The sequence below is a fragment of the Stegodyphus dumicola genome, chromosome 10 (genome assembly GCF_044657685.1).
Source record: "Stegodyphus dumicola isolate Sdum_Otavi_A_Nest chromosome 10, ASM4465768v1".
Taxonomy (NCBI): domain Eukaryota; kingdom Metazoa; phylum Arthropoda; class Arachnida; order Araneae; family Eresidae; genus Stegodyphus; species Stegodyphus dumicola.
In genome coordinates, this window is record NC_140777.1 from 93821522 (window position 1) to 93842174 (window position 20653).

Genomic DNA, 20653 nt, shown 5'->3' on the forward strand with positions numbered 1-20653 from the left:
GCTGAACGCAAGCTACTCACACGCATTTGTAATTTAAGTAGTGTGTGTGTCAGCTCGCTGTGAGTAATCTAACAACACTGAATAAATTATCGTTAATTACTTAGCAGTAAACATTTCATTTTTTTCTTCGTCAATATGTTATTTTATTATTATATATTATTATTTGCCGATATGTTGGCCGGGCCGCAAAAAATATTTATTGTGGGCCGCGAGTTTGACATCCCTGTTTTAGAGGAAGATGCCCTTTTCGGCAGTACATTCCATCAAAACCAAATAAATATGGCATTAAAAATTTTGCAGCAGTTGATGTTAAAATGCTTTATACATTGAATTTAGAAATATATACCGGAAAACAGCCCGAAGGTCCATTTAGTGTCAGTAATTCCCCACTAGATGATGTTCTACGATTATCGGAACCAATTTTCAACAGCGGTCTCAATATCACCACAGATAATTGGTTTACCTGTATTGTAAAAGCCCTAAAAGATAAAAAACGTTGTTTTACGTTGGAACAATAAGAAAGAATAAAAAAGAAATACCTCCCTGTTTTGTGAAATCTAAAGGAAAAGAAGTACATTCAAGCTTATTTGGTTTTCACTTTAGTTTCATACGTACTGAAAAAAGACAAAAATGTTTTCCTTGTATCAAATATGCACTTTGATGATGCTATAGATGCAGACACTTGAGATGAAAAAAAGCCAGAAATAATCACATTTTATAATGATACAAAATGCGGTGTTGATGCTCTAGATAAGATGTGTGGAACTTATAATTGCGCTCGCGATACAAGGAGATGGCCGATGATAGTATTTTTATTCGATGCTATTTATTTCAGCTATAAACGGACTAGTTGTATTTTTGGGAAATCAGAATACTGTTCAAAACAGGAGAGAGTATTTGAAAATACTGTGAAGGAATTAGTCAATGAAGAAGTTGTTAGGTGCATGACTAAATCCAATTTGTTGAAATATTTGCAAATGAAACTTCAAACCTATAGACCAACTGCTGAAGAAGGAAAAAAAGCAAAGGTTCCCAGTAACCAAAATAAATGCAAAAGGTGCTCTATATGTCAAACAAATAAGAAAAGTAGATTGACCCAATATTCCTGCATAAAATGTGCTGAATATTTTTGTTTGGAAGATGCTGTAATGATGTGTCAGAAATGTTCAAATAAAAATCAAACTTAAATTTAGAATCACTTTAAAGTATAACTGATTTATTTTGTCATTTTATATTATGTATTTTTATGTGATATTAATTATTTGTGAATAACTGCCATATTTTCAAATTTTTTTCAACTGTATTGTTGTATGTTTCATTGTGTGTGTTTTTAAATGGCATTTTAACCTGTGTAATAGTGATTGTAAATAATAAATAAAAATATTAAAAAATAAAAAAAGAAAGGTCTGGTTGTAAAAGCCTGGACCTAAAAAGAATAAAAATAGAAGATTTAAATTAATACACATCACCAGAAAACACGTAAAATAGAGATGTATCTGACAGCGCCCGATGCCGCAAGTTTCGAGACGCGCTCGACTGAGTGTTAAATTGTTGAATAAAAAACATTTATAAGAAATTGTAACATTTTTTTAAATTCAGTATTCCTGTTTATGAGCAGTTGTGCCTCAAGTATAGCTTAGGTTTAAATAGTTGTTACTATTACAGTACGAAGTGCAAGATCCAGACGTCCAATCTAAAATCCGGACCTCAAAACCACCAACGATCTTCTTTTTATATATATGCTTTACGCATACGCATTTGATTCCCCCCCCCTATAATAAGCATGTAGAGAGTCCCAATTCTTAATTTCACTTTGGTACTAAATAAAATACTCTGAAGAAACGATCATTTTAGCATAAATTTGTGTGATCAATAATTTGACTCCTTAGCTGCGTATTTGCTTGGCATGCATCTCGACTGAAACATTCTACATAAAAACATTGTTGATTTTACACCAACTAATATTTTATATTCCTGATGCCAACCTGGCGAATCATTATTATATTTTGCTTTCTTCACCGCATATTTATCAGCATGTGAAAACTTGAGTAATGACTCATGCAGCGATGCCTAAGCACTTTTTAAAAAAATTTTAGTATAATAAAGAGTATAATAACTATTTAAGTTGACATTATGCATGGCGATGATTACATGCTTTAAGAAATGTTGATGAGAACAAATTTTAGCCAAAATTTCTTTCCGTATGTTAAAAATAGTTTTTGTTAATGATACTCATAGGCTAAAAGATTACAATTTGTGCTATGTGAATTAAGAATAATTGATTTGTTGTTCAGATAAAACCAAAGCTGGCGCTAGAGCTCGTATGACCATATCGGGTGGCAGAATTTAGGCAAAAGTTTTGGGATTTAGAGAAGCACCGAGCGACACAAATTAAGGGATGACAAAATTTTTAGAATTCAGGAAAGCACTGTGACCTGGAATTTAAGGGCGGTAAAATTTTAGAACTTGGGAAGGAGCAGAATTTAGGAGCTGCAGAGACTGCTTCAGGTAGTAACATATCTAGTGCCGTCCCTCAATAATTCCTTAAGTATATGTGGGAATTAATTTATTCTGGACTCCAATAAGCCTTAAACATGTACAAGACATAGACACAAGTATAATAAATAAAATAATACATACAATTCAGGCTTAATTGTCTCAGTGCATGATAGAAGCAAGACAAAATGTAGCAGAATAACGTGTCTTTTCATCGCCAATCTCAGGATAGCTGATACTGAAACTGCTGAATTATTTGCAGGTGAATTTATCAAACTCATTAATGGTGAAAAGTTATCTCCAAAACAAATTTACAGCGCTGATGGAACTGGTCTATTCTGGCAATATGTACCACAAAATACCTTGGCAACCTCCACAGGAAAGTCTCCAACAGTTGCCAAAGATTCCAAAGCAAGACTAACAATTTTAGCATGTCCAAATGCTGCTGAAACGCACAAGTGTAAATTTTTGTATTTGTAAAAAATACAGGATGTCGAGCATTTAAAGGAGCAAAGAGTGCGTGCACTGAAATGCAAATGTAAAGTAGCATTTTTTAAGTCTAAAAAATGCTAAAATGCTTTTTTAAGTCTGTTTAAATTCTTGAATAATGACAAGGCTATTCAGAAATTTTTGAAATATTTTAGCATAATATTTGCTGTGTGGAGCATTGCAAGATTGTGGGAGGATGTGTCTCCAGGTACTTTAAAAGTTGCGTGTCGAATCTATCGCCAGCTACCAGATTTCGTGGTGAGGATGATGAAAATGATAACCACAAATTTACAGATATGATTTTTGATATGAATTTGAAGGCAAACCAAAGGTGAAATTTTCCAATTAATGGATTTTGCAAAGAAATGTGGAGAAGTGGTAATAGTTGAAGATGATGTAACAAAAGTTTTTCATTGCGATGACAATGCCCCAATCATCAGTCAATTAATGGATGGCAAAATCTGTAGTATGGTTCTAGATCCAGAAAATATAACTATCGACAGTGAAGAAAGTGACAGAGAGGTTAAATGTAAATGAAAAACTTTTGATTCACAAGTTAGTCAGAATTTTTGACACAGCAGTGACTTGAACGATAGAACTTTGTAACTGAATAAAGAATTATATCTGTCTATGGAAGAAAAAGAGAAAGTATTAGCACAAAACACGAAGCAACTTAAACAACTTATATTGAAAGAAATGTTTAATAAAGTAAACAAATAAATATTAAGCTTTTTTTCATAAATTTTGATACCCTTTAAATCATAAATGCTCCATTATTTCATTAAACACAAATTTTAATTTTATAATTTCTACATGCCATCTTACTAGATTTAAACTCAAGATCTAATATCCTGAAAAATCCCAAATGCAGAATCACCAAAGTCCCAACGAGTCCAGATCTTGGACGTTATACTGTATTACATGTAGAAACAATGGGTCTGATTTCTTGGGCTAAAACCATAAAATGAGTATATTGGAGCATTTTGATATACATGTTTCTGTTTGATATACATGATGTATATAGCTCAGATTTGTATATAGGCATATCCTTACTATAGCTATTATTATGGCTGGAAATAAATAATAAACAGAATGAAAATGTTTGTTAATGAATATCAACATGGAGATAAGAGTGTCTTAAAAATTCAACTCTGTTGATTTACATGACCTGTGACTGCTACTGTATGATGAACTGGGGTAACTTTTAATTGGGTAAAAAATGTATTACAGTCAAAAGTCGTTAATTCCGACACCCATAATCCTGACCTCAAAGCTACAAACTTTCTGCGCATGCACGTAAGACCTTTATGTTGGCAGTGGTGATAAAGGCAAAGCATGTTTTGCTTCCCTTAAATAAAGCTAAAACTAAATAAAATTCTTGCTTTATTCCGTTGTACAGTTGCGCGCCTCCAACCTGCACGCAACAAAGTGGTGACTGCTGAAACTGGAAATTAGACAGAGTCTTGCGAAGGGTTTAAGTCCCTTTTTATTCAGCTTAAGAAATTACAATTGCGTGCTCTTGACGCTCACAAACTACGCCGACCCGGCGGTAAAATAAAAAATAAGAACCTGAAAAGAAATAATAACAAGACTCTAACTACGAGGCTCTCTAAACGTAACTAACCTCACCGCGTTTTACAATACCACTGCTAATTCAGCAAACTTTGAATATCACGTTGAACAATTAACAATTCTCCGAGGCAAGCACACAGGCCGAAACGCGGGGTTCTTCAATTTCTGACTAACTACCTCCGCGCTCGTGAAGTAAGAAAGCACATCTCGAACTCGTTTCCTTTCTATTTAACTCAGAATACTTCCACTGATAATTTGAATCCTTGCGTGTTCTACAAAAATTTACATACTCTGGCATTGGCAGTTCCAGGGAAAAGTAAGGCTTGACAGGAAAGATAGTTTAAACTTAAAATAAATGTTAGTTAAAATAAATATAAACCCTACATTTGCCGCTGCCAGAATTTGGAAAACTTGGAAGCAGGTTCTACAAACGACCTGTTGTAAAGTTTCTACAATTCTGAACTAACTTTTAAGAGCCTCGTTTACACAAAAAAATCTTATGTAACAAAAGGTATACTAAATTTCTGTAGATACTTATTTAAATCTCTCTTCTTACAGCAACTTTTCCTGGACTTCAGCAATCAATCTTGTTCTTTTCCTTCCAGCATCTGGAAGGAATAAGTATCAGTATCTTTCTAAATACATTATAATTTACACTTTCTTGACACTGAATACATTTTTGTTTTTAAACGATTTATTTTCATTAGTTACTGCTTACTTCACATTCATTCAAGTATTCAAACATTAATTTAACTTTACCCTGGCTCTACACCATGTGTGGTATCAAACGGGAATATTCGTGTTTTAGTATTACGACACTTCCCCTAACCACCATGATTTGTTAGAATTCAACGACCAAATAGACACACCTTACTCGACATTCTACAACTCGATGAGCTACTTTAACATTCTTAAAATTCAAGTGTAGGTGGAGAACCCTACAAAACACATTCATTCTAACTTCCCCCTCATTCATCTTTAGACATGCAGGCTTTCGCTCTAAAGCATGATTTTATCTACAGTTTAATACTTAAATTTTGAATTCATTGCTTTTGAGCATTTACTTTTAGCATCTAAAATTTTATGCTTCTAGACTAAATTCTACTTTTACATAATATTCAAGTATTTACGTATATTTACAAAATTCTAAGACGTATGATTTTTACAATTTACCATAAAATGAATAAGAGAAAATAAATTTTTACTTTACTCATTCTTCGCCAAGCTGGCGGCACTAAAACTAAAGTTTTTATTAATACAAGAATACAAAGTTATTTTTATCTTCGGCCAAATTTTGGCTTTAACATAACAGAATTAGTCTTTCGACCAACAGAAACTTCTTGTTCATAGATTTTATACTTAAAGAAAATAATACTTTTGCCTTAGCTAAATAAAGTAAAACAAAACTAAGTCTCAACCGAGACATATTGACTTTCGTCAAGACATAGAACTTCGTACTTACGCATAACATTTCGGAAGAAAAGAAAAAAAAAAATTATAGTAGATTTTAACTTATCTTTGAGTTTTCGATGATTGAAACTCCGACATTCTTTTCTGGCAAAACTGTTCCCACGTTATAGGTTTCATGGACGTCAATCTTCTCCTTACTGACCTCCGAGTGTCGTCCACATTAGTTTTTCTTTTGCGTCCTCTGCATGCTGGCCTCTTGGCGTAGTAATCGTCGGGTTGCTGTCTTTTTCGTTTTTCCCTTGGACGGCTGGTCTTGACGTCCTCCGGTCTGGAGTCCGTGAATTTCTTCTGTTGTTGCTGGTCTTTTCGTTCCTCCTGCTGTCTTTTTAGTTTCCGGAACGGCGGCCTTGTTTGCACCTGACTCTCTGTCCCTGGGAGCGTTCTCCTTGATGTATAATTTCTACTGCGATACGTTGTAGGTGGTGTTTTCCTCTTTACCAAGGTTTCTATATGCGGTGGCTTTGCATTCTTGTTTTTCTTAAATGCTGAAATTTTTCGTTTTTTCTTTTCGGTACCGTCGCCTGGGTTGTAGAAGGGCTAGGTCTCTCTTCAGTTCTCTGCTTCTTGGGTGGTGGAATGGGTGACGTTATTTCGGGACCTTCTACTTCTTTTACGCTTGAGTCCTGCAAGAAACTCTTAAGGATTTCAAAATCATTTTGATTATAGTATTTTTTCACCTGGTCGGGACTTGCTTTACGAATTTCCCCTCTCTCGTTCTTAAGGTACAATACGACTCCTTTGATTTCCTGAATTACATAGGGGCCGTCAAATTTTGGAGCTAACTTTGCAGTAAAATTGTCTGGGGCACTTGATAAAGAAAATTTCCGCTTCAATACTTTATCCCCAACTTTAAAATCTGCTTCATGGCGTTTTCTATCATAATATATTTTTTGCTTATTTCTTGCCCTATCCAAGCTTTTAATAAGTTTTTGCACATCTTTCTGTTTAAACTCTTGCTCTCTTTGTTGCACAAAGAATAATTTATCTAAAGGCGTAATTAACTTTCGGCCTAAAAATAATTCTGCTGGAGTATTTCCCGTAGTATCGTGATTTGCCGTTCTTAAAGCATAAGCTAATTCATTTATGTAGCCATCCCAGCGCTTGTGTTGTGTGCTAACGTAACTGCGAATTATTTTTACAATGTTTTTATTCACTCTTTCTGCTATGTTTGCCTGTGGTCTATACGGAACCATTTTGATATGGCGTATGCCAAATCCAGTGCATGTTTTCAAATATTTGACTAATGAATTGTTTTCTGTTATCGCTAATGACTTTTATCGGTGCACCGTATTTTAAAATGTATCTATGTAAGAATGTATTTGCGACTGTTTTGGCTGACGCGCACTTAAGTGGAACAATTTCTGTCCATTTTGAAAAATGATCTACTATTACTAAAAGAAAACGATTTTTATTTAACTCGCTCTGGGGGAAGGGACCAAGAAGATCTATGCCTAAAATTCCATTCGGAAATGTAGCGCGAATGCTATTTAAGTACCCGGCCGGGCTGTAATTAATATCATTTATTAACTGACATTGATTGCAGGACCTGACATACGCAGTTACTATTTTGTATAATTGCGGGAAATATACCGCCTCGCGTACCCTTTTTAAAGTCTTTCTGACCCCTAAATGACCCGCTGTTTTCGCGTCGTGTAATTCCTTCAAAACGCTTAATCAAAGCGAGGCTGGGATGACTGGTTTGTACTCGAGATTTTTCGTTTGTTGTTTTCGTATAAAATAATAAATTATCTATTATTTCATAGTTTTTTGCTCTATTTCTTATCGCATCGATATCTGTGTGCTCAAAGCTTTGGGGTCTTTCAAATATGCATAGATACTTCCAAATTCAGGATCAGCTTTCAGTTCAGTGATAATTGTATCTCTAGAATCTAAAATTTTTGAAGTCAACACAGCACATTTAAGTTCATTGCCTTCATCGTCCAGTTTTATACGAGAAAGTGCGTCAGCTACATTGTTTTCCTTACCCGGTTTATATTTTATTATTAGATTATATTCTTGGAGTTTTAAAGCCCATCTTATTAACCTGGGCGTTAGGTTTTTCCCCGAGTAAAGTCTACCAACAGCCGCATGATCCAAAAAGACTGTTACTGGCGCTTTGCCGAAATAAACTCGAAATTTGTGTACAGCCATTAATACGGATAATGTTTCTCTCTCTGTAGCTGTATAATTCCTTTGTGTTTGATTCAACGTTTTACTAAAAAATGCCAGAGGATGGCTATTTTGCATAAGAACCGCACCCACAGCATAGTCCGACGCATCTGCTGCAATTTCCAGGTTTTCGTCCCCCTCTGGGAATTTCAAAACGGGCATTGATGAGCGCTTCTTTTAATCTTTCAAATGCGGTATTTGTTTCCGCTGTCCACGTAAATTTACTTCTCTTTCTTTTAATTACTAACAGTGGTTCAACAATATTAGTGAAATCTTTTATAAATGACCGATAGTAAGAACATAACCCAAGGAAAGAAGAAAGTTTCTTGGCAGTGTTGGGTGGTGGAAAATTCTTGATTGCTTTTATTTTTGAATCTTGAGTTTCTATACCCTTTTGTGAAATTTTATAACCCAGATATTTAAGTTCTTTAGTTGCGAACTTGCATTTTGAGGCGTTAATTGTAAGACCGGGGCCTCTTTTAATAATTTAAACACTTCTTCTAGATCTTTAATATGTTGTTCCAACGTACTACTCGTTATAATTATATCATCTAAATAGATTAAAGTCGATTTTCCTAGGACAGGCTTTAGAACAATGTCCATAGCTCTCTGGAATGTTGATGGGGCCCCACACAACCCAAAGGGCGTGCGTAAAAATGCATAAGTGCCCGATTTTGTTATAAACGCGGTTTTATGTATATCTTCGGGTTTCATAGCTATTTGATAGTAGCCAGATGTTAAGTCCAAAGTAGTCATGTATCTAGTAGATTTAATGTTTCTAATAACTTCCTCTATAACCGGCAAAGGGTAAACTGGGAATTTAGTAATACTATTCAGTTTTCTGTAATCGATGGCAAACCTCCAAGCCCTTTTATCCGAAGGAGGAAACTCTTTCTTTTTCCTACATAGTACAACTGGACTCGCGTACTCACTGTTTATGGGCGTTATTATTTTGTTCTTTAACATTTCCTGAATATGTTCTTCGATGATTAGAATCTTTTTGTTTATCATAACGATACGGTTTAGTCCTACAAGGTTTTTCGGCAGTTAACTGTATCTGATGCGTAACTATTTGACAGCTACCAGGCTTTTCTGAAAACAAGTTAGAAAAATTACTCACCACTTGCTGGATGGCTTGACTTTCATGGTCATTCAAATGGCTAAGGTCAACTTGCGGTTGTTCCACAGGTTCCACCACCCTCCGGTCCATCTCCAGCACAATAGAACTGTCCTGAAAATTCAATTTGGCCCTCGCGGCCCTTAAAAACTCCATACCTAAAATAAGAGGATTTTGCAGATGTTTTACCACAAAAATTAAGGCTTTCCTCTTTTACCTGTATGTTTAATGATACTTCCCCGATGCAGTGACAGGTTTTTCCCTGTGCCGCTATAATTTCTGTGTTTTTGTTTTTAAATAATCGTAACCTATAAAAATTCTTTTTGAAGAATTTTTCGCTCATAAAATTACCTTCTGCTCCTGTATCGATGAGGGCTTCTATTGGTACATCGCCAACCACGACTTGTATAATTGGTAGATGTGAGTTCTTTACGATGACCGTATTTAAATGTCTTTTTGAGGGTTTTTTTTAAAACTTCCGGGGTCTGGACCCTTGCTTTCACAGGCCCCTCTACTTGTTTAAAGCTTTCCTTTCAACTTCTGCCTTCTGGGTACGCGGACATTTGTTTTCGAATTTCCTTTTTGGGCCTTGACCTTCGAGGTTCGATGAGTTAGCTTGATAGCTCTTTCCCCCATATGAGCGGTATGCATTTCTGGTTTGCTCATTTGAAGATTGCCTTCGGGTACTTTGAGAATACGATGCTTTTACTAGCTTTTTCCGCTATTCTGCGATTTTGAAACTTCACCGCCAATTCGAAGAGCTCCTGCAATGTGCTTGGGTTTCTAATTTTCAAGTAGTCTTGAACAGCAGGTAACAATCTTGGTAAGATTATTTCAATAATCTCCGCGTCGGGTTTCTTCCCATACAGCATATCCGTCAGCTTAATTTTTCGCAGAATAAAGTCTGTTAATTCTTCTATATCCCGTTGATAGAAACTATATAGTTCGGCTTCTAGCCTAGCTCGATCTTTCACTATGGGGAAGGCCTTTACTAACGTCTGGACCAGGTATCCAAATCCTTCCAATTGGCTTGCCATTTCTTGTTGTTGTCCCGCGGCTTCCATCCGATTTTTGGCCATTTCAGTTCGACAAGTGTTCGGGCACCAATGTACAGTTGCGCGCCTCCAACCTGCAGGCAACAAAGTGGTGACTGCTGAAACTGGAAATTAGACAGAGTCTTGCGAAGGGTTTAAGTCCCTTTTTATTCAACTTAAGAAATTACAATTGCGTGCTCTTGACGCTCACAAACTACGCCGACCCGGCGGTAAAATAAAAAATAAGAACCTGGAAAGAAATAATAACAAGATTCTAACTACGAGGCTCTCTAAACGTAACTAACCTCACCGCGTTTTACAATACCGCTGCTAATTCAGCAAACTTTAAATATCACGTTGAACGATTAACAATTCTCCGAGGCAAGCACACAGGCCGAAACGCGGGGTTCTTCAATTTCTGACTAACTACCTCCACGCTCGTGGAGTAAGAAAGCACATCTCGAACTCGTTTCCTTTCTATTTAACTCAGAATACTTCCGCTGATAATTTGAATCCTTGCGCGTTCTACAAAAATTTACATACTCTGGCATTGGCAGTTCCAGGGGAAAGTAAGGCTTGACAGGAAAGATAGTTTAAACTTAAAATAAATGTTAGTTAAAATAAATATAGACCCTACACCGTAAATAAAATAAAAGAGCTAACACTGTAGCCTTTACATTTAAAATCATTTAGTGAAAGCAAACTAGCATTATGCTAACTCATAATGACACAAGAGAACAAGAAAAAACAAGATTCGCTGATACTGGCGTACATATATATTATACTCGGCTAACCCGCCAATCTTGACGTCATCGGCCAATCAGCGGCAACCACGTTAGCTTACCGCCGATCGACCTCCGATCAAAATTTGCATGTGGAAAACTAAAGCCAACAAACGGCCCTCTTTTCCCCATGCAAAGACAAAAACAAAACTTTCGCAGAAGTTCATAGTTCAATTCTATTATACGAAAACACTTATTGTCTTTAAACACTGAAAACATCTAAACAAAACTTTCTTAAATTAACAGCAGTCGCTGCTTTTGTAAATAAGTCGGAAGTATTTAATTTACTGGTGATAAATTCAAGGTCAAACACTCCATCATTTACTAGTCTTCTAACAAAGTGATATGTTACGTCTATGTGCTTAGTTCGGCAATTTTCTATTGGCGATCTAGAAAAATCAATGGCAGACTTGTTATCACAAAATAGTTTACACTCTCTTAAATTAAACTTTAAAATTTCATCTTGTAAGACATTTTTCGTCCATATTAATTCCTTCGCTGCTTCAGATAAGGCGATATACTCCGCTTCCATGGTTGATAAACTTACACATTTTTGTTTAACAGTTTTCCAGATTACCGGTACTCCATGTAAATATAATATAAATCCTCCCATGGACAAGCGGTCATCTCTATTACTTGCATAATCAGCATCTGAATAACAATATAAATTTAGATGTTTAATCTTCGATAAGTTTAACTTATATAATTTAGTACTATTGAGATAACCAAGCAATTTCAACAATGATTCCCAATGCCTAATTCCAGGATTCTCCTGAAATTGTGGTAAGATATTCACTGCATATGTAATATTAGGCCTTGTCCTGTTAGCTACAAAAACTAAACATCCTAACAGATTTCTAAAGGGTAATGTATGCATTTCCACAATTTCTGCACTTGTAGATGGACAATCTAATTTTGTAAGAATAGTGCCTTTAGCAATGGGAAGTGAAGTTATTGGTATCTGGAAATGTTTAAATTTTTCAAAAATTTCTTCGATATATTTTTGCTGATGTATAAAAATCCCATTCTCATTCTCTAAGAATTCAATTCCAAGTAACGTTTTAGTTTTGCCTAATACTTTAAGATCAAAAAACTTACTCAGCTGTGAAATTACTTTATCTATACTATATTGATCTTTACTAAAAATCACAATATCATCTACATATAACAAGAGAACTACATTTGAACCCTTATAAACACAATTACACCATTGTATTTTCTTAAAATGTAGATTTTCTAAAGTACTTTCAAATTCACAAAACCATTCACGGCCGCTTTGATGTAGACCGTAAATGGCCTTGTGTAATAAACACACTTTATTTTCCTCTTCGATAAATCCCTCTGGTTGGGTCATATATATTTTCTCATTTAGGTCTGCATATAAATATGCGTTCTTTACATTTAACTGACAATTAGTCCATCCATATAAACATACCAGGATAGTGAAAAATATTCTTATGATTGAAAAATTTACTACAGGACTGTAAACGTCATCAAAATCTTCACCTCTTTTCTGCCTGAATCCCTGTGCTACTAAACGTGCTTTGTATCTAACCACTTGATTCTTTTCATTTCTTTTTAGCGTATAGACCCATTTGTTTCCTATTATAGTTTTATTTTCTGGCTTTTCGACTAATTCCCAAACCTTTCTTTTCTTCATTGTGTCAATTTCTTCTTTCATTGTCTTATCCCATTCTTCGGCATTTACTGATTTTCGTGCTTCTTTAAAATTTTGTGGGATAACTCTTTCTACGGAATTTGCCTCTTCAGACACGGAGCTAGTCTCCTGTTCTACAAAATTAACTTTCCTCGAGTATTCGTTTTTTCCACTAAAATCAAACTTATCTTTTTCAAATTTAATATTTCTTGCCTCACAATATTTTTCAATATCATTATAAGATCTAAAACGGGTGTCTGTTCCTTCTACATAATAATATATGTCTGTACGTGTACCATCAGGCCTTTTAACTGCTTTTCTTTGCCAGTTTAAGTCAGATACTTCTTTCGGAGTAGATTTGTCATATGATAACTTTATTTCTTCTCTAGAAATTTCCTGTTCTTCATCTGATTCTGCTAATAGCTCAGATTCCTCTAGTCTTTTAAATTTAGGGTTTTGATTTCTGTTCCAGGATGCCATTTGCTGCATACAGTTTTTCATCGAACTTCACATTACAGGTTTCTATTAATTTGCGTTCTTCTGGCAGCCATATCCTATAACCCCTAGTTTCCTTCGCATATCCTACCATGATTCCTTCTTTGCACCTCATTTCTAATTTATTCCTAATCTGTTTTGGCACGCCAACATAGGCTTTACAACCAAATACTTTAAAATAAACAACACTGGGTTTTCTATTTAGGAACATTTTATAAGGGGTTCGGTTGCTTTTATGACATACTCTGTTCTACGTATGTACGAAACAGCCAAGAGCTTCTGCTCACCATTCTTTTCCCATTTTACCATCATTAAGCATAGCTTTAACTGCGTCTAATGCCGTTCGGTTAAAACGTTCACACACACCGTTCTCTTCTGGGGTGTACGCGTTCGTGCGTTCAACACTAATTCCATTTTCGGCTAAGTACCCTTCGAATTGCCTGTTACAGAATTCCCCCATTATCGGTGCGTATACTTATTAATTTTCTATTCGTCAGTCTTTCCATTTGCCTATGATAATTTTTATAAAGTTGTAGAACGATTCGTTTTTATTTTTCATACAATACACTGTTACTAATCTACTATAGTCATCTACAATAGCAAGAAAATATTTACTCCCATCCTTAGATGGAACTGGTAGTGGGGCACAAACGTCTAAATAAACCAACTGCAATGGTTTATCCGATCTCTTCGGAACAGATTTAAAAGTTATTCTACTAGATTTAGCAATAATACACGATTTACACCTCTCTATTGGTTTTTCAATTTCTGGTAACCATTTCACGCTTTGATTCTTACTAATTTTCTTAATATAATCAAAATTTACGTGGCTAAATCTCCGATGCCATAGCATTGCATCGTCTACTTTATTTAACTTTCCAATTTCTGTACCGTAACCAGCTTCCCTTTTACCTGTTGCATATCTAAATGGTTTTACGTCCGTCATATCGTTTAGCGTAGCATAATCTATCCCAATTATTAAAGTATATCCACATCTTCCCTTTTGAAATCACAAATTGAGCACCAGCCTTTTCTAACCTTGCTCCCGATAGTAAATTTCTTCTTAGATTTGGATTATACAACACATTATCTAACTCAATCCAATTTATTCGATTGCTTACTTTTACTGCAAATTTGAAAGTACCCTTTCCTAGTACTTTACTTTCACAATTTCCTACAGCTAAAGACATACGTATATCGTTTATTTCTTCAAAATTTGTCATTAAATTTCTATTATTACAGAAATGAGTTGTAGCTGCAGTATCTACGACTCAATTAAATTTATCTGCGTTACCTCCTTTATCTGTAGTTGTTACATAATTTTCTACTAACATTAATTCTTTATCTTTAAACTGTCCATTTTTATCGTCTATTTTAAACTTCTGATTTTTACTTACATTTTCTTTACATTGAGCAATTAAGTGCCCAAATTTATGACATCTGAAACAAGGTCCTTTTCTCATATTCCCCATTTTTTTCTTAGATTTAGTTTTATTTTCAACTTTATCTGTCCCTGCATTTAAACTAATAGTATTAAACACGCTTACCTTGCTGTCTTCTAAATCGGCAATTACCTGGCGAAGTCGGCTTTCTTCCCTTACCAGCTCTTCAGCAATTCTTTCCAGCGTAAAATCTTCGTCCTTCCACCTATAGATCAATTGTACAATGCCGGAGTATTCCTGGGGTAATCTCTTTATTGCCTGGAATCCTTTACAAAGATCTGCCAAGTTGTGACCAGCTTCAGCCAACTTCTTTGCAGTCATTCTTATCCTCGCGATAAATAGTCTTATTTCTTCATTTGGCGTATATCTAATACTAAAAAATTCATCCAGTAACTGAATTATCCTTGCTCTTGTTTTGGGTTCGAATTGCTTCTGTAGAACTTCCCACACTTCTTTACCACTTGAACATTCTTGTATCAGCGGCCTGAACTCAGCTTTAATTCCGTAATATAATGTAGTGAAGGCTCTGATGCCTTGTTGCACTTTTATCTAATTCTTCTTCTTTGTCTTCTATGAAGCTCCAACAATTTCTATCCAGTAACAGCATTTTCATGTTGACTTTCCATCGATCCCAGTTGTCATGGTTTAACAACTCAAAACTTTCAGGTAATAATGACATCTTCAATTAATTGTGAGCACAACGACTTGAACAAACTTCTAAGACAGGTCAGCTTCTTTTCGTGGATAACGGCCCTCTTCACCTACATTCCTTCAATGCTGAGTTGAACTGGATGACTGATTAGCTGTTGGCGCTGGGCCCATAACCCTGTTGGCAGTGGTGATAAAGGCAAAGCATGTTTTGCTTCCCTTAAATAAAGCTAAGACTAAACTAAACAAAATTCTTGCTTTATTCCATAAATAAAATAAAAGAGCTAACACTGTAGCCTTTACATTTAAAATCATTTAGTGAAAGCAAACTAGCATTATGCTAACTCATAATGACACAAGAGAACAAGAAAAAACAAGATTCGCCGATATTGGCGTACATATATATTATACTCGGCCAACCCGCCGATCTTGACGTCATCGGCCAATCAGCGGCAACCACGTTAGCTTACCGCCAATCGACCTCCGATCAAAATTTGCATGTGGAAAACTAAAGCCAACACTTTACGGCTGCGAATATGCGTGTGCGCATGTGCATAATACGTTTACGCATGCGCGTTTAATGTATAACGGACGGTATAAGCTAAGCTAAAATTATCTAATTCAGTTAATGTTTCAGAATGCGTTGTTCCTTAATCTTCGAATAGGATCCGGCTCCTTTTTTTCAGACTGTTAAAGCAATTTTATAAAAGTAAGCTTGAACTTTCGATTATGTCAAATAGAATTTCCAATATATATTTACTAATATGTAAAAGGATCTACAAAGCGAAAGTATGTTTCGAAGTCCATTAAACAAAAAGTGGAATTGCTGCAAAAAATGGATAAAGGCACATCCTTTGTTTCTCTAACGATTCCGAAATCTGTTTATCAATTTCACGCTGCTCCGCGGCCGGGGGGGGACATTGCGGCGCGCAATGATTTGGAAGTTGATCTGTCAGCACTATCCTTATCTTCAGGGCAGATGCTTTTATTTTATTTGGCTTATAATTCCTTACTAAATGTAGTATTTCATCTCGATGTACTCCGTCTTTGATATGACTTAAATCAAATTCCTCGTCATTATAATTCGCTTCCGATAGTGAAGAAAGTGACACAGAGGTTTGTGAAAACGAAAAAATTTCGATTGACAAATTAGTCGGTATTCTCGAAACAGCAGTTATAGGACTTGAACAGCGGAACTTTGCAACTGAACAAGAAATTATGTCTGTTTATAGAATTAAAGAGAAAGTATTATCACATAAGACGAAGCAACTTAAACAACTCACATTGAAAGAAATGTTTAATAAATATTAAACAAACAAATAAATAAATATTAAGCTTTTTTTTTTTTTTTTTTTTTTTTTTTTTTTTTTTTTTTGTAAATTTTGATACCCTTTAGATCATAATTGTTCTTTTTTTCATAAATTACGGTTTCATATTTTTAATTTTATAATTTCTACATGCCATCTTACCAGATTTTAACTGATTATCTATAATCCGGAAAAATCGATAATCCGGAATCGCCGAAGTCCCGACGAGTCCGGATTAACGACTTTTGACTGTATAATAAAAAGGTAAAAACCTTATGTTAGTCTTCTAACATTCATTAAATCATAGGTTCGTAAATCTGCATTTCAGTATTAATTCAAATCTTCTTTATTATTAATATTTAGGTATATTCATCACCAAAACCTATGCAGCAGAGAGATGCACTGGAGCGACCTGATCCTAATCAGCCGATGGTACACCTTCCATTTACCATTGGTGCTTCTTTAAAACCTGTTTTAGATGCAATGCAGAAAGAAATAACATTAGAAAAAGATCCTGGTATGGTATTCTTAAAACTATAAATGAAAATTAATGGGATATTTTATTCTTTAGTCTGATCCATTCAGTTAATATAGCATATATTTTTAGCAATGATTTACTCTGTAACTTATAAAAAATGTTCATGATAAATTTATTTTGCATATATATAAAGTATTTGATACAAAAATAATAAATTTTAGTAACCATAATTACCATATCCAGGTTGCAGTACAGTTATTTACATTTAACCTATTAAATGTCAGGCAGTATGAACCAATGGGACTCTTCTGTTTTGGAGATCATATTCAGAAATGAATGCATGTGTGTGTGTTCATGTATGCATGCATCTAAGTATGTATCTTTATGTACGTATATATACATATATATATATACGCACACATACGCGTATACCTGGTGCCATAACAGAAGAGTATCGAACCAACTTTAACAGCAAACGAAATAGGCTTGCCATTTGATATGTTAAATATTGCATGCATTGAAAGTAATTTAATTGGAAAGATTTTTTATCAACTGTAATTTTATAGCCCTATTAAAGTAATTTGTAATGAGTTAAAGATTAAATGACTTACTTTAATATCTTTGAATTACTGAAATAAGATATAAAATTAATTATCTAGATTTATGTATGAACAAATTAAATGGTCCTTATCTCTATAATATAAATATAACATGTTACCGTCTGTATTACAATAGAATGCTGCATGTTGTAATATTGATTTAATCAACAACATAAATTAATAAAACAAAGTGTTTAGCTAAAAATTAGATGAGAACACCAGATTAAAAGAGCAGCAAATTCTTATATGTTGGACTGGGTCTTAACATGGTACTGTACTTCAAATAACATTTTATTTGTAAAAAAATCATAAACTTTTGTTCTTCCCCTACCTGCAAAAATGCATATATTTTATTATCAGCATTTCTAAAACTGTGGTCCGTGGACTTCAAATGATCTTAGAACCCTGCCTTCATGATCCTCCTGGATTTGGAAAAATGTCCTGTGAATGAAATTAACAAGTTTTTATCAGGTTTTGATGAAAGCTTTCCACTACCGCAAATACCGTCTGCACAAACAGCTTGCAATGGAGTGTTTAATCATATTTTGTTAAACATTTTTTTGCCATTTGAAAGAGATTTGCTTTAGAATACTGTGTTGTGAAATTAGTAAAAAAAATATCATTCATTAAATCATTAAGTACAAGGTGTCTGAAATGGAATTAGCATGCTATCCAATTCTGTGACAAAAAGTGAGCTACAAAATGTCACCAAATCTTGTGTACAACTTTAGGTACTAATGTTATATCATATGACACTGTGAAGGTTTGGTACCGAAAGTTCAAAAACAAAGTTCAAAACATTCAAGAAGCAGAGGTCTCTGGCTGACCTTCTGATGTTGATGAGACCCACCTGTGGAAGAATGCTGGCCCCAATGTTGATGAGGCCCACTTTGTGGATGAATATCAGTGTGCACCCCTTGAGAACTTGCTAAGGAGTTAGAGTTTAGTGCCTTGCCCATTAGTCGTGCAGTGCATCGCATAAACTTGACATACAAGTTCAATCACTGGATGCTACGTGAGCTGATTCAAAAAGATAAGGACAGACGTGTTCAGGTTTGCATTAATCTGCTTCAATATCAACGCAAGGATAAAATTCTGGACAGATCATCAGTTGTGATGGAAAGTGGATTTACATCAACAACACAGGCCGAAAAGGAATGTGGTCTGCACCCGGTGAACCCTTCGGCAGCATCTCAAAGCACAATTTGATTAACAAGTAGATCATGCTTTGTCTCTGGTGATTTTAATGTGGTATTATACTCAAAAAAATATCTGGAAAAAGGTAAAACCCTCGACAGTAAGGTGTACAGCCAGATGCTAGTCTGTGTTGAGACTGCTGTCAAGGAAATGCATCAAACTGAGTTCCGGTGCAAAAAAAGTGATGGTTCATCAAGATAATGCAAGACCACATGTCTCCATTCACCGGCTGGACTGTGTATGGACGGGCATCAGATATTTTACCACATCCTCCATATAGCCCTGATATCTTTCCTTCGGACTTCTACCTTTTCTCACAACTGCAGCTACATCTTGCTGGGGATGTCTTCCATTCTGCATAAGACATTCGAAATGAGGTTGATCTGTGTTTGGACTCGTGTCTACCAAGTTTCTGGGCCTTGAAAGCTTTGGAAAACTACCAAAATGGTGTCAGAAAATCATAGAGTTGGAGGATGATTACTACCCACACTAAAGGTTCTGCTTTCCTGTTTCTTTAACTTTATTAAGAATTTTTTTTTTTTTTTTTTTTTTTGACTGAAAACTTTTATGAGAACTAGATACATGATTTCTTGCTGATGACATTTTGCTAAATACAGTGCATGTCATTCTCAAAACTCAGTGAACATAAAACTCAATATAATCTCAAAACTAAATCTCTGTGTACAAGGTAATTCTTTGATTGTTCTCGCTGAACAAGAAAAAATAAAGGAGTTTAAAAAGAAACTTGGTTTTTGGATCAGTTATGTAAAAGAAATAATTTTTCACCATTTCCAACCTTGAAATCATTTTTAATAGAAAATTATGTTATTATTGAAAAAGAAATATGAAAGAGATATGTTTGCATCTCGAAACTCTGAGGTCATAATTTCAAACGTCAGTGTGAAATTTCATGTGTTCTTGCTGTTTTCCATTGTGATTTTAAAAATAATGAACTCATTTAATGAAACAGTACAGTTAACTGAACTGTCTAGTAATACCAGACTTAAAACAAATTCTAAGCATAAAATACGATTAATTTCTGAATTTTTTTTACCATCAAATATGAAATATAATGAACTGTACAATGGTGGTTTTAAAATTATAATTCAGTCTTCCTCTATGTAACTGTATAAGAAAGAGTTTTCATCACCAACTCAAGTAAAAGTAGAATACTGAAATCCATTTGTCGCATGTCCTGATCTCAGACTTAAGATTACCAGCATAAATCTAAACGTGGAATAGCTGTGCAAGAATCGGCAGGCTTATCAATCTTCTCAATCTAAGTATCAATATTTATTTAATTTTTTATTAAACTTTTGCCTTTCAGTCTCTTATGAGACCATTTATCTGTTTACTTTATTAAAATTTTCTTTCAGTGCAAGTTGCTTCGTTTTTTGTGTTAATATTTTCTCTTTAATTCTGTAGACAGACATAATTTCTTCTTTAGTTACATTGTTGAAATGCTTCAGCAATGTAACTAATGCTACGTTCAGAATTCTGACTAACTTATCGATCAAAATTTTTTTGTTTTTAGTAACCCCTCTGTCACTTTCTTCACTATTGGTAGCGGTATTTTCTGGATCTAGAACCATACTACAGATTTTGCCATCCATTCATTTATTGATGATTGAGGAGCATTGTCATCACAATGAAAACCTTCTTTTATATCATCTTCATTTGTTGCCGCTTCTCTACATTTCT

At 34.7% G+C, this 20653-nt stretch overlaps 1 protein-coding gene across 1 annotated transcript in view; it reads left to right on the forward strand.

Annotated features, from left to right (window-relative positions):
- The window catches only part of mora (cysteine and histidine rich domain containing protein), an 85099-nt gene that overhangs the window by 36595 nt on the left and 27851 nt on the right, over positions 1 to 20653 (forward strand). The window contains exon 5 of the mRNA XM_085825260.1: positions 17042 to 17195. Coding sequence (XP_085681386.1) covers positions 17042 to 17195 — 154 coding nt within the window. The remainder of the gene's footprint in view (positions 1 to 17041; positions 17196 to 20653) is intronic.